Source organism: Vipera ursinii, assembly GCF_947247035.1.
Source record: "Vipera ursinii genome assembly, chromosome: 5".
Lineage (NCBI taxonomy): Eukaryota > Metazoa > Chordata > Lepidosauria > Squamata > Viperidae > Vipera > Vipera ursinii.
The window spans coordinates 17,831,727-17,844,527 of NC_139518.1; the positions used below are offsets into that span (position 1 = coordinate 17,831,727).

Below are 12,801 nucleotides of genomic sequence, written 5' to 3' on the forward strand. Positions count from 1 at the left end.
TCAAACCAAAGTCTAGAGGTAAAGACCTCCTTGAATCAAATTTCAAGTTTCATAGCAGTAATATACAACGCCACGTCATCTTGGATTTTTTTTCAACTTTCTTACAGCTCTGGATGCTTTTTTTCCATTCTGAAACCTTTTTTTAGATCAGCCAAGATGAACTGCTACGACTATGCTTTAAAGAGTAACAGATTTATTATCTCGCAAGGCAATCCCCCCTCCCGCGCATTAACCGGGATGATGAAAACAAGTCTTACAAAACTCCTAAGACCAGAAAGTTAAACGTTTACCACCAAACTACTAAGGCGTTGCGACAACGCAGCAAAACTTTTTTTTAAAAAAAACCCCACACACACGCTCATTTGTGTCTGCCTGTGCAATCCGAAACAGCCTTAGAAATATTTTAAATCCACTGAAGTACAAACAAATAAAATAAATCTAAGACTTGGAGGGACCGTCATTCATAAACGTTAGAAACCACAGTTCGAACATATTTGGGTTGCAAAGGACTCGGGACGACCCCACGTCGGCAACCCAGAGACTGTAGAAAAAGCCAACGTTTGGCTGCAGTCTCGGCTTGTTCCGTAGTTCGCATTATGTCCCATTTAAAAGCTGTTAGGCTTTTAAATGGGACATAATCTTATGCCGAATTGACTTGGGAGGGCGGTGTGTGGTGTAGTTGGCTCACACGGTGTGGTGGGATGGAGGGTTTGTTGTCACTGTGTGTTGGGGGGAGAGAGCAGGGGGGGGGAGGCTCAGCTAATCTCAATGTACACATGTTGTACTTTGACAATAAAGGTTTTATTATTATTATTTTGCTGGAAACCGGAGAAAAGAGACCAGCAACCACCGAACGAGAACGCACGCACACGCGCGCGCGCTCGCTCGCTCGCTCCCGTGCCTTATCCTCCGGCCCTGGCGCGCGACGACCCCGCCCTCCCCATCAACCCCACCCACTTCTTCCTCTCTTCCCCTCCTCTCCCCAAACCGACAGAAGCGGCTGGGAGGGAAGGGGGAGGGGAAGGGGGAGGGGAGAGCGCCCGGCGGGCCAGACAGACGCGTCGAACGTCCAATGGGCGCGCGCTCTGCCCTTCTCGAGAGGTGGGGAGTAGCCAGAGGCTGTGCCCAATCAGGCGGCGGCCGGAGCGGGACTTCCTTCAGGGATCCCGCTAGAAAAAAAAAAAAAAAAGAAAAAAGAAGAAGAAGAAGAAGAAAAAAAAAAGCAGCCCGGGAGCGGAGGTGACACGTAAGTGGCGGGGCTGGATGGTGTCCAAAGCGAGGCGGAGAAGCGGAGAAGAAAAGCTTCCTTTGGTGGGAGGGGGGGCAGTTTGGCAACAATTAAAAAAAAAAAGTAACTTTAACGGGAAAGGCGCTTTGCAGCGTCTCCAACGGGAGTCTTGCCTTGCTGGAAGAGTCTCGCCGGGCTCCCTTCAAAGCCAGCTCTGCCAAAGCGAAGAGGGCGCTGGGCAGAGGAACCCCCCCCTCCAGTCCCGGGGAGGGTAGGCGGGGGAGGAGCAGCGCTGGGGAACGTGGTTCACCTTGAAATTCGGCCGAGCAATTGGTGAAGCAAGGGACAGACAACAAGCCTTGCCTTAGAAGACGTCCCGTTTCTTCTGAACTGCATCTCCGAGCCGGGCTTGGGGGACGGCTGAACCGGCCTCTTGGGAACTGGCCCTCGCTCTCCTGGGAACCTGCAAAGCTCTTGCAAAACTCGCTTGCTATGACCTTGAATTCCAGGCAGTGGTTGTAGCTGGTTCAAAGTTCGCACCGGGGCCTATGGCAGCAGCCGTGCCAGAACCTCCTAGTGGTCTCTGAGAGGTCCTCTCCCTTGGTTCATGTTGTGGCCCGATGCTACTGCTGCTGCTGCTGAAGTCCTAGGGGGACGTCGACTTGGATTCCCACCTCAGAGGTTGGGACTATGGGAAACGGGATGTGTTCCCGAAAACAGAAGCGGATCCTGCAGTCTCTCTTGCTTCTCACCGTGGTGTTTGGCTTCATCTATGGGGCAATGCTGTACTACGAATTGCAGAACCAGCTGAGGAAGGCTGAAGCTGTGGCCATCAAGTATCAACAGCATCAAGAGTCTCTCTCGGCACAGTTGCAAGGTAAAGTCTTCTTTGATTCGTCCTACCTTGGAGAGCTCCTCCAGAAGCTCCACCTGCTTCCCACCTGATGACTTGGGCTGGGTTCCCCATTGCACCATGCAGATGCTGCACCGTAGTTTGCTGACCGGTCTCAGTTGGTTAAACCAAAGCCAAGTGACTTAGTGTGCTATGAGAACTTACTCCTTTGAGTTTTTGTGTCTCAGCAGGTGTGTTATTCTTGTGAGGTTGTTGAAACTGTGTTGAAAATAACAAAAAAAACTGTGCACAAGGAGCTCTTCGTAGGCTTGGTTAAAAATTAGTGTTTTCTGTCAAGTTGTTACCCTTTTACATTAGTAGAGTTGAAATTCTGTGTAGCAACTATATCTCATAGCCTTCAATAGACACAATTTCTTAATTTCATTGTGAGTTGCACAGTGACAATAAAGATATTCTATTCTATTCAGAGGTTAGGTCAATCTTTTAAAGCAGGGCTGTCAAACTGCTGGCCCACGGGCTGGATGCGTCATCCGGAAGCCTCACCCACCCCATTACCGGCAATGGCAAAATAGTCCCGATATGTCTCGTGACGTCACGTGACATCACGAGTTTGACATGTCTGTTTTAAAAAGTTCACCTTGTTCTTAGTTCCACTTGAAAATGGTAATGGAATCAGTAACATCTAGAAATCCAGATTCTCTTTTAGAATCATCTTGATAACTGTCATATCTTACGATAGACAAGTCCTTAAATGATCTTTGTATTGTGTAAGAATTGCCTATTATTAGCACTAATTAGCTAACATAGTTTCTTTAACAGATAAAATATGCTTTCAAGTTGAGCTTGACTTCTTGAGACTGTATTCATGCAGTATTCTGGCCACATAATAGAAATAATTTGCAATGCTTTCTTTTTTTTCTTTTTTTTTACTTTATAGTCTAGCCATCAGCTCTAAAATTCCTAAGTTATCTCCTGTTCAAGTACCTTGTAGTACCAAGCAGTGTTGAAAAAGCATACCTTTTCTGATCAGCTAAGATAGACTAGGTGCTGCCATCTGCTGAAAAACTGTTATAATTAAATGATGCCAAAATGCTTAATTGACAGAAGTCAATATCTTTTTTTGCTGAGTAGTCTTTTCTTATGAAAGAAGAGACCATCTACTGTACATTGCAGTCTTTGGTGCTCTCTGAGTTTGGTTGTTTGTTTGCAAGTGTTTCATTATCCAGGTAGATACCATTACCAATGCATTCTCTCTCTCTCTCTCTCCCTCTCTCCCCATACTTTCTGGATAATACAAATTTGACAGGAATTCAAAAGTTAGTGATCTTGCAACTTGCCTGCCATAACAAATGTAGAAGCTAAAGTTTGCAGAAAAATGTTTAAGAGGATCCTTCAGAAGAAATAGAATATATAAATTTTTATTTGGCCAAAATCAACAATGTGGGAAACAGATCAGTTTGTTTTTTATGTCATCCGATTGTGTTAAATTTAACTTTGGTTTAAAATCCATTTTATCCTTGCTATTGTGGTTTGTGAATAATGAGTTGTGGTTTGGTACGTTGTGGAATTAATTCAATAATAAGGTAAAGGAATCCCGTGGATTTTACTTCGCTAGTCATTGCTGACCGTAGGGGGCAGTGCTCATATCTGTTTCAAGACTGTTGAGCCAATGCATTTCCATGATTTTGTGGCCAGCATGACATCACAGAACGCTGTTACCATCCCACTGAAGTGGTACCTATTTATCTACTCACATTTGCATGTTTTTAAACTGCTAGGTTAGCAAATTCAAAAAAGTACAATTAAACCAAACTTGGGTTTATCATGTTTTCTGAATCCTGTCTGTTTCAATGCCCTAGAGCAGGGGTGTCAAACTGCTGGCCCGTGGGCTGGAGCGTCACGGAGAAACCGCACCCATCCCATTTTCAGCAATGGGAAAAAGTTCCGATACGTTGCACGACGTCATGTGACGTCGCGAGTTTGACATGCCTACCCTAGAGGCTGCCTTCAAAATACTGGAAAGAATTAGAGAAGTAGCATTTTGATTAGAGTTGGATTGTTTTGAAGGAATCTTGTTTCTCTTGAAGCCATATGTACCAAAGCCAAAGCTGAAGTCAGGTGTGCCAAAAAGCAGGGACTTTTAAATTACTTCAGAGGTTGGGGGGTGCGGGTAGGTGGATTAATAACCACCCCTTCCTCCTTTGTTTTATTGTTATGATGATCGTGGAAGGCATTGGTTATGGGAGTTTAGCAACTAGCTGCTAAGTCGCTTTATGGGCAATCTTAAGTTTAGTTATCTATCTGTCTTATCTGTCTGTCTATCTAGTTTGGAGGCTGCCCAAACTAGAATTACGTAGAATTCTAATCTACGAGTATTCTTGATAGTACTTGCATCTTGCCCCAATTGCAAGAAATTCTGAATAGCGTATTATAACAAACAGGAATGAGAAAAGACAAAACTTTAACAGTAATACTGTACTTAAATCAAAACCAGAAGGAAATGTTTTTAATCAGCTAGGGCTCATTGAAATAAATTGATTAATTTGTTCTGCATTGTCCACAAGGGGGAGGTGACACATTCTTTTGGCAACTACCATGAAATAAGCATGTCATATTGTCTACACTCAATGCACCTCAAAGAAGAAGAGAACCCCTATAGGCTTTCTCTAGATGATTGAACCATATTAGCAATCCAAGTTTGATAAGACTATAACTGATATTGCTGAGTGCTGAAGTATAGTGATTCATTGATTTGGTCCTGAAAATGTACAAGCACAGTATAGGTGTTATTTTACCCTACAGGGTAAATACCCTACAGGGATTAGTGCGGCAATAACCTGTCACATTTTGTACCAGTTGCAGCTTCCAGGTTATCTCCAAAGGTAGGCCCGAGTCTATTGCAATAGACTAACTGAGTGATGAAGTTATGAGTTAATAACTTTTATATAATATTTTGCATTAGGGATTAATAATATATTCTCCTTCAGATGTTGTCAAGCTCCAATTTCTCTCTATCCTGGCTCACATGTTTAAAAGCAAGGGTAATTGGGAGTTGCTCCAAATATTTGGAGACTCAGATCCATTATACATAGCTGCCTGAAAATAAGGTTGTTAAATTGAATTAGACATCTGAATAAATATGGATATATTTTTGGATGTGTAATAAATTATTGTACCATTACTTTAGAATTTGAGATTATGTGTTCAAATTACCGGTAATAAAATAAATACATGTTTTAAAATTGTGAATCATCAGATATTTAGCCATTTAAAAAGAGGCATTTTAAAATAAGATTTCAATCAGATTTCCTGAACTATTTAACCCAAGTCAATCTCCTGGGGAAAAAATAAGGTTCTAGTGATCAATTTTGCTTGTTGGCTAATGACACAATGCTGTAATAAACTGTTGTTAATCTCTAATGCATTTGTGAGAATGTTCCATGAAGCAGTGTTGAGAAGTGGAATTTGAAAGCATAATAACATTGGAATTTTGGAATTGGGATATTGGAATTCCCACTTAGTACTGACATAAACATTGATATCCCATCTTGTGAAAATCAGTTGTGTTGGAGATGAACGTTGGAAATATATTTTTGGAGATCATAACACACAGTAATTAATATTGTCAAAGCATTAATTATTAGAGCCATATCAGCAATTATAGAAATTTTCAGCCTTTGTTTATATGGCATAGAGCTGTTTTTTTCAAAAACATTACATACAGAACCACCATTAATTTAGTTACTTAGTAGTTCTGAAAATTATTACATCAGTTTCTATTGTTGTTGTTAGTAGTTGCGAAGTCATGTCCGACCCATCGCGACCCCATGGACAACGTTCCTCCAGGCCTTCCTGTCCTCTACCATCTTCTGGAGTCCATTTAGGCTCACACCTACTGCTTCAGTGACTCCATCCAGCCACCTCATTCTCTGTCATCCCCTTCTTCTCTTGCCCTCAATCTTTCCCAGCATTAGGCTCTTCTCCAGTGAGTTCTTCCTTCTCATTAGGTGGCCAAAGTATTTGAGTTTTAGCTTCAGGATCTGGCCTTCTAAAGAGCAGTCAGGGTTGATCTCCTCTAGGACTGACCAGTTTGATCTCCTTGCAGTCCAAGGGACTCGCGGGAGTCTTCTCCAACACCATAGTTCGAAGGCTTCAATTCTTTGGCGCTCGGCCTTTCTTATGGTCCAACTTTCACATTGCAACTGGGAAGACCATAGCCCCTTGACTATACGCACTTTTGTTGGCAGGGTGATGTCTCTGGTTTTTAGTGTGCTGTCTAGATTTACCGTGGCTTTCCTCCCTAGTAGCAAGTGTCTTTTAATTTCTTGGCTGCACTCCCCATCTGCGGTGATGTTGGAGCCCAGGAAAATAAAAACTGTCACTACTTTCATTTCTTCCCCATCTATTTGCCAGGAATTGAGAGGGCCGGATGCCATGATCTTGGTTTTTTAATGTTTAGCTTCAACCCAACTTTTGCACTCTCCTTCTTCACTCACAACAAGAGGCTCTTTAGTTCCTCTTCACTTTCTGCCATTAGAGTGGTATCATGTGCATATCTTAGGTAATCTTAATTCCAACTTTTGATTCATCTAGCCCTGCCTTTCTCATGATGTGCTCTGCTTATAAGTTAAACAGGCAGGGTGACAGTATACAGCCTTGCTGGACTCCTTTCCCAATTTTGAACCAATCAGTGGTTCCGTGTCCAGTTCTTGCTGTTGCTTCATGGATTACTGCCTTGTCGTGGCGAAGGGGCTTGCGTAATTCAGTTTCTATTGCAATCCAGTTAAAAAGTTAATCCGTATGTTTTCAATTTTTTTATATAACCATCCATAGACATATATTCTTCATAAGTATTATGTTTTCTGACTTAGTTCTAACAACCTAATTGTGTAGATTGGCAGCAGGGCACGTGCAACATTCCTATGTCACATCTGCAAGACCTTAGAATTAAATAAACATAATTTAAAAATTACTAGAATTCCATGAGATAATCATGTTAAGATGTTTTGACTTCCTTAGACAAGCTCTTAAGACAAGTATAGTAAAAGGATTTTTTTGTATGCTATTGCAGTCAATCTCCAAGATGAGATCACGAACACCTTAAAGATTTTGGGTGAATTCTTTTGGGGAGTGGATGTTATTACAAAAAGGACCCCAAATGAGCACATGAGCAGGAATATCTACTTCGTTGGATTCCATAAGGGCAAAGTGTTTACAAATAAAGAATACCAACAAAATCTCCCCACCAGTGGATGCGATGGCAACAACTCTGGAAAACGCCCATCTGTGTTTGCTTTGGGTTAGATTGTAAAGATACCCTGCATTTGAAGGACTGTGACTATCAAATATTTGGTGATAAATTCATATACAGCTAAACTTTGAACAGACGCTGGTATTTTGTGATTCATAATCAGAGAGATCCAAGGTTGTTCATGTACTTTTAAAATTTGCATGTTTGATAATGTTGCCTATAGTGTTCATTAGACATACAGGTAGTCCTCAACTTATGACCACGATTGAGCCCAAACTTTCTGTTGCTAAATGAGATAGCTGTTAAGTGAATTTGTCCCATTTTATGACTTTTATTGCCACAGTTGTTAAGTGAATCACTGCAGTTATTAGTAATATGGTTGTTAAGTGAATCTGGCTGACCCATTGACTTTGCTTGTCACAAAGTCAGAAAAGGTGATCACATGACCCCAGGACACTGCAGCTATCATAAATATGAGTCAATTGCCAAACATCTGAATTTTGATCAGGTGACCATGGTCCTAAGTCTGAAAAATGGTCATAAGTCTTTTTTTTCAGTGTTGTTGTAACTTTGAATAGTTCAGTTCAGTTTTAACACTGAAAGCAAACATTAGGCTCGTGATATTCTTTGAAGCACGTTCTTTGTCTTTTGTCCCTATCTCTGATTGATGGGTCTTCATGTTCTATTAAATATCAAGCAGGTCTAAAGTTTGCTATTCTTTAACAAACATCATAGGGAGAATGTTTGCTCTCTGATAATTTTACATTTTAACTAAAAATGCTGAAATTATATCTGGGAGCATAGAAGATACTCTTTCTTTGAGCGGTTTCTCTTCATTCAAGCATACGTACCGGTATATGCATGTATGTGCAAGATAATATTAAATAATCTATTATATATTTATATATTATATATATATATATATATATATATATATATATATATATATATATATATATATATATATATATATATATATATATATTATATACCAGAATAGAACATATACTCTGTTAAATACCCCAGGTTGAAACATGCTAGTATTATTAAAAATGGGCAGACATTTACAAGCCAACCACTGTGCCCCAAGTGATAAAACAGATATTTTGGCTAGAAACTGATAATGTGGCAGATGGACCACTCTCATAGCTTGGCATCTTTATTGAATGTATTTGGAGAGCAGTTGCTGAGTACGAACATCCTGTCCCCATACAAGGTTAAAATTCAACGTGTCAGCTTGCTTCTACCAATTTGTTCTTGGCAATCTGGAAAAGTACCAGTCCTTTCTCCTGATTCCCCCCCCCCCCCAGTTACAGAAAACTTTAGCAAGTTTCTATTTTTGGAGCCAACAGTGGTATTTTCATAGTAAAGTAAGTGCGCAGGGCCATTGGTCAGTCAAGAGAGAAACAGCTCATGGATCACAGAGCAGTTTATTTGAGTAGGTACTCACAAAGATAATACTTAATCTTAATAGATTAGGTAAAGTCTCATCCAAACTCTGTTGAATCTTCTGTTCAGACAAATAGGAGGCTAAAATTCTGGGAAGAGAGGTAGGGGGTCACTTTTCCAACTATGCTTCAATGTGTTTATGGTAGGGAAAAGATGTACACATTTATATTTGTTGTTACATTTCTTCTTTGGAGTGGATGAAGCTTTGATTCACCCACAAACGCATACCGTCTGAGATTATCCAATGACTTGTAATCCAATTCAGGAATTCTGTCTGGGACTTTCTGTTGACAAAAAGCCATACAAATGTCTTTCATTTGCAAATTATCAAGTAATGTTGCAGCCATCGGGTGATGAATAATGAGTTTTGTATAGTCCTCTTGGAATTCTCTGTGTTTTCTTTTGGGTTGGTTATTGCTCTTTGTCTCTTTTGTTCCCATTAATAAGTTGAGGATAATGAGGATTGTGGCGCAGGGAGAGAAGGCAGCAGGAATGTTTTAAGCACAAACATCTGTTCTGGATGACAGAACAAAAACCAAGGTTGTGTTTTGCTATGCCCGTGGAAAGTTCAGTGGGAGCGGAATGCTATCTACCATTGAGAAAACTTGGGTTACAATGAATTAGATTCTTTTTTTTTCCAGTTTGGAGTCAAACTAAAATAATAACTGGTTATGTGCGTGCCAACATGTCGGTTTATTTTTAAAAATGTCGGGGACTATTGTTCATGGCTGGGTGTTGTATATCTATTTGTACAGCTGCTTCCTAGTCAGCATTTCTGGGGCTTAGTTCATTCACAGTGCTAAATCATGAATGGTTTTGATCATGGCTTATTAAAATGACCACACTGCTAAGTTCACAATACAGCTTGCTCACAACTTACGACCACAATTGGAACCAGATTTTCCATTGTTTAGTGAATCATTGGGTCTTAAGCAAATACAGCTTCCCCCATTGAATTTGCTTATCAGAAGTCACCTGGGAAGATCACAAATGGTGATCACATGACCCCAGGACACTTCAACCATTGTAATACATGCCAGTTGCCCAGCACCCAAATTTTAATCACATGACTGTGGGGAAGCTATGATAGTTATAAGTCTGAGGACCAGTCTTAGATCTTTTTTCGGTGCTGTTATAACTTCAAATGGCTGCTAAATGAATGATTGCAAGTTGAGAATCACCTGCAACCATATGCTATTTTATGAATGATGATACAGGTAGTCCTCAAGTTACAACCACAAATGAGCCCAAAATTTATGTTGCTAAGTGAAAAATTTGTTAAGCGAGTTTGTTTCATTTTATGAGTTTTCTTTCCATGGTTGATAAGTGAAACATTGCATTTGTTAAGTGAATATGGTGTGCCCCATTGACTTTGCTTGTCAGAAGGTCTCAAAAGGGGATCACATGATTCCAAAACACTTCAGCGATCATAAATATGAACTTTTTGCAGACTTCAGTGGAATTAAGATAATAACTGTTAAGCATATATAATTCCACGCAAAATTATGATTAAAAAAGGCCCTCTATAAATAGTTACCTATGTTTTTTTTCCAGTCTGTCTTTACCAGTTGTTCTTTTATGAAATGGATACTGATGTAATTTTGGAGCACTGGAATGTTAGCTCAGCACGATACACTGCTTTAAATAGGAAACAATCCTATTTAAGTCCTTGGTCTTGAGGAAGAATTAAAAAAAATGCCTGCCGAGACTAGCTAAAATAAATATGATAGCATGTAAGGTCTAGACAATTACCACACCATGTTTCAAATAAAATCAGCCAGCTAATATTAGACTGGCGTTAACATCTGCCTAAAAATAAGACTGAAGGAAAGTTGGAGGTTGTCTTTAAGTCTCAGGCTCTGAAAACAGAAACATTTATAAATATAGGTTTAGTGTAGTGAATCAGCATCTTAAAATTATACTGTGATGTCCCTTAATGTTTTTCAATTTATATTTATTGCATCTGAAAGTCTCCAACAGCAAAATAATCTTTTGCATTCTATTAGACAGATTTTTTTTGTCTGATGTATTTGTATACAAACTAATGCATAATAGTCTGTTTGCAGTAGACCTGTTCATGGACCTAAAGTTTGAAATCTATAATGACATCAGTACATGCAGAAAATAGTTTAACATCCTAAATTGCTAAGCACATTGTGCTTTAGATTGTAAGCCGCCCTGAGAAGGGCGGGATATAAATGGGATTAAAAAAATAAAAATAAAAATAAATTTTAAAACATTATGCATACTTAACAATAGTAGCTTAACAGGAGTAACTTATTTATTTTATTTTCTTCAATATACTTTGTATGTTTTTAATTACCGGTAAGCAAGTATTAATGGGGGTTAAGAAGAATTAAAACATAAATTAACAATAATCCATTCTGGCTATAAAATCATTTCTATGATTCTTTCTGAGCAGCATGGAGTAAAACTGCTGACAAGGCCTGACCTAAAGAAATGTGCAATGCAAAGAATGTTGGGCACTTTATATGGAAAGTCCAGCTCCCACTGTTTCTCCCTTTGGGATCAAGATACCCTGCAGAAAAGAACATATTTTGGAATTAGAATTAGAAATAACAGGCATAAGCTCAACTGGTACCTGGTGACTTAAATGTAAGGAGAAACCTCTTGACAGCCAGAACTGTAGAACAGTGGAACAATATACTTATGGAAGGTGTACTCTGGAAATGTTTAAGAAGATGCTGGACCACCATCTTTCATGGATGGTTGAAATGGTTTTCCTGCACTTTATAGAGCATTGGACTAAGGTGATCTTTTCCTACTAATTCTACAATCAGTGGAAAGTTATCACTCACAGTTAAACCCTACAGAAGAGACAAGTAGTTATTTATTGACTGCGTAATAAGCACTAGCTGCCACCATAAGCATGACTAATTACACAACATTCAATTCCAACAGAGCAAATTGTTAAGATTACTCCCTGATGTGTCTTACAGCACAGGAATGATGTTTTTATTTGCTTTATTGTTTACAAGAATATGTTAAATCAGCCATCAAAAGCAATGTGTCTGCTCTACGGACTATGGAATAAAGAAAGGCAGATGCTATACACTTGAATCCGTTTCAAATTATTTCACAGCAAATTGGAAAATTAGAGAAGAAGCGGAGGGATACCAATACTTTTGTATGCATCTGTATATTGTGTAGATGTGTTATTTCAGAAATAAGCCATCTTTTAAAGCCAAGGGATGATTCTATAATGGATATTGCTACCAGATTTGGGATACAATAATCTACATAACTATTAAGGGCAGCAAAACATTTCAGAGAAATTTGAATCTATAGTTGCCTGGATGTTTGCAGCTCATGTTTGGTAACCCTGATCTTGGAAGATGACGTGAAACAGCTGCTATAAGTAGGATTTTCCTATTTCCAGATGGCTGCTAAAGGAATGAGACTAGGAGTAAAAACTTCAAGTTACAATGACACAAACTGAAGAGTTGATGCTTGTAGCCCTAGCCTCTGTTAGTAATTTTGTGATTTTTTATAAACGATCCTGGAGCAGGGAGCAAGTGTCAGAGGATTGAAAAAGAGTTGCTGTGGTTCCAGTTTTCAAAAAAGGGAAAAAAATAAAAATAAAACCAGGAACTACAGACCAATCAGCTTGACTTCAATATCTGGGAAAATCCTAGAAAAGATAATCTCTTGAAATCTCCTGATGTGCAAGGAACGAAAATGAATGTCCATTCCACTGAATTTTTCACTGAATATGAAATTTGTCCCAACAGTTTTTAAGATGAGGCTTATAGGATAGTCTTTTCATAGTCCTGATTCCACATGTCTCAATTGAAATGAAATGGGAAGTTATAGTTATCTTTGGCTTATTCTTTTCTTCACACAAGAACAGAGCAAAGTGGAAATAAATATGTAATGTCTTGAGCTTACTGTGCTGCTTATTTTTAAAAACCAAAATTTAATGAACTTATGCAGTCAGAGCTGACATTTAAGTCTTCAGTAGGATGCTATTTTAATAGTGCTGTACAGAAAAACTCTCCT

At 39.3% G+C, this 12,801-nt stretch overlaps 1 protein-coding gene across 4 annotated transcripts in view; it reads left to right on the forward strand.

Moving 5' to 3' along the window:
- The first annotated feature begins 1,055 nt into the window (after positions 1–1,055).
- Positions 1,056–12,801, forward strand: part of GOLIM4 (golgi integral membrane protein 4) — a 64,534-nt gene continuing 52,788 nt past the window's right edge. For 2 of the 4 annotated variants that reach the window (XR_014492724.1, XM_083364419.1), the window contains exon 1: positions 1,062–2,105. Coding sequence is in view for 2 of the 4 variants with exons in the window: in XM_083364419.1 (XP_083220545.1) it covers positions 1,919–2,105 (187 nt within the window). In the remaining 2 variants the exon portion in view is untranslated. Of the gene's footprint in view, positions 2,106–12,801 lie in introns of all 4 variants that reach the window. The other 2 variants (XM_083364421.1, XM_083364420.1) reach the window with 2 other exon arrangements.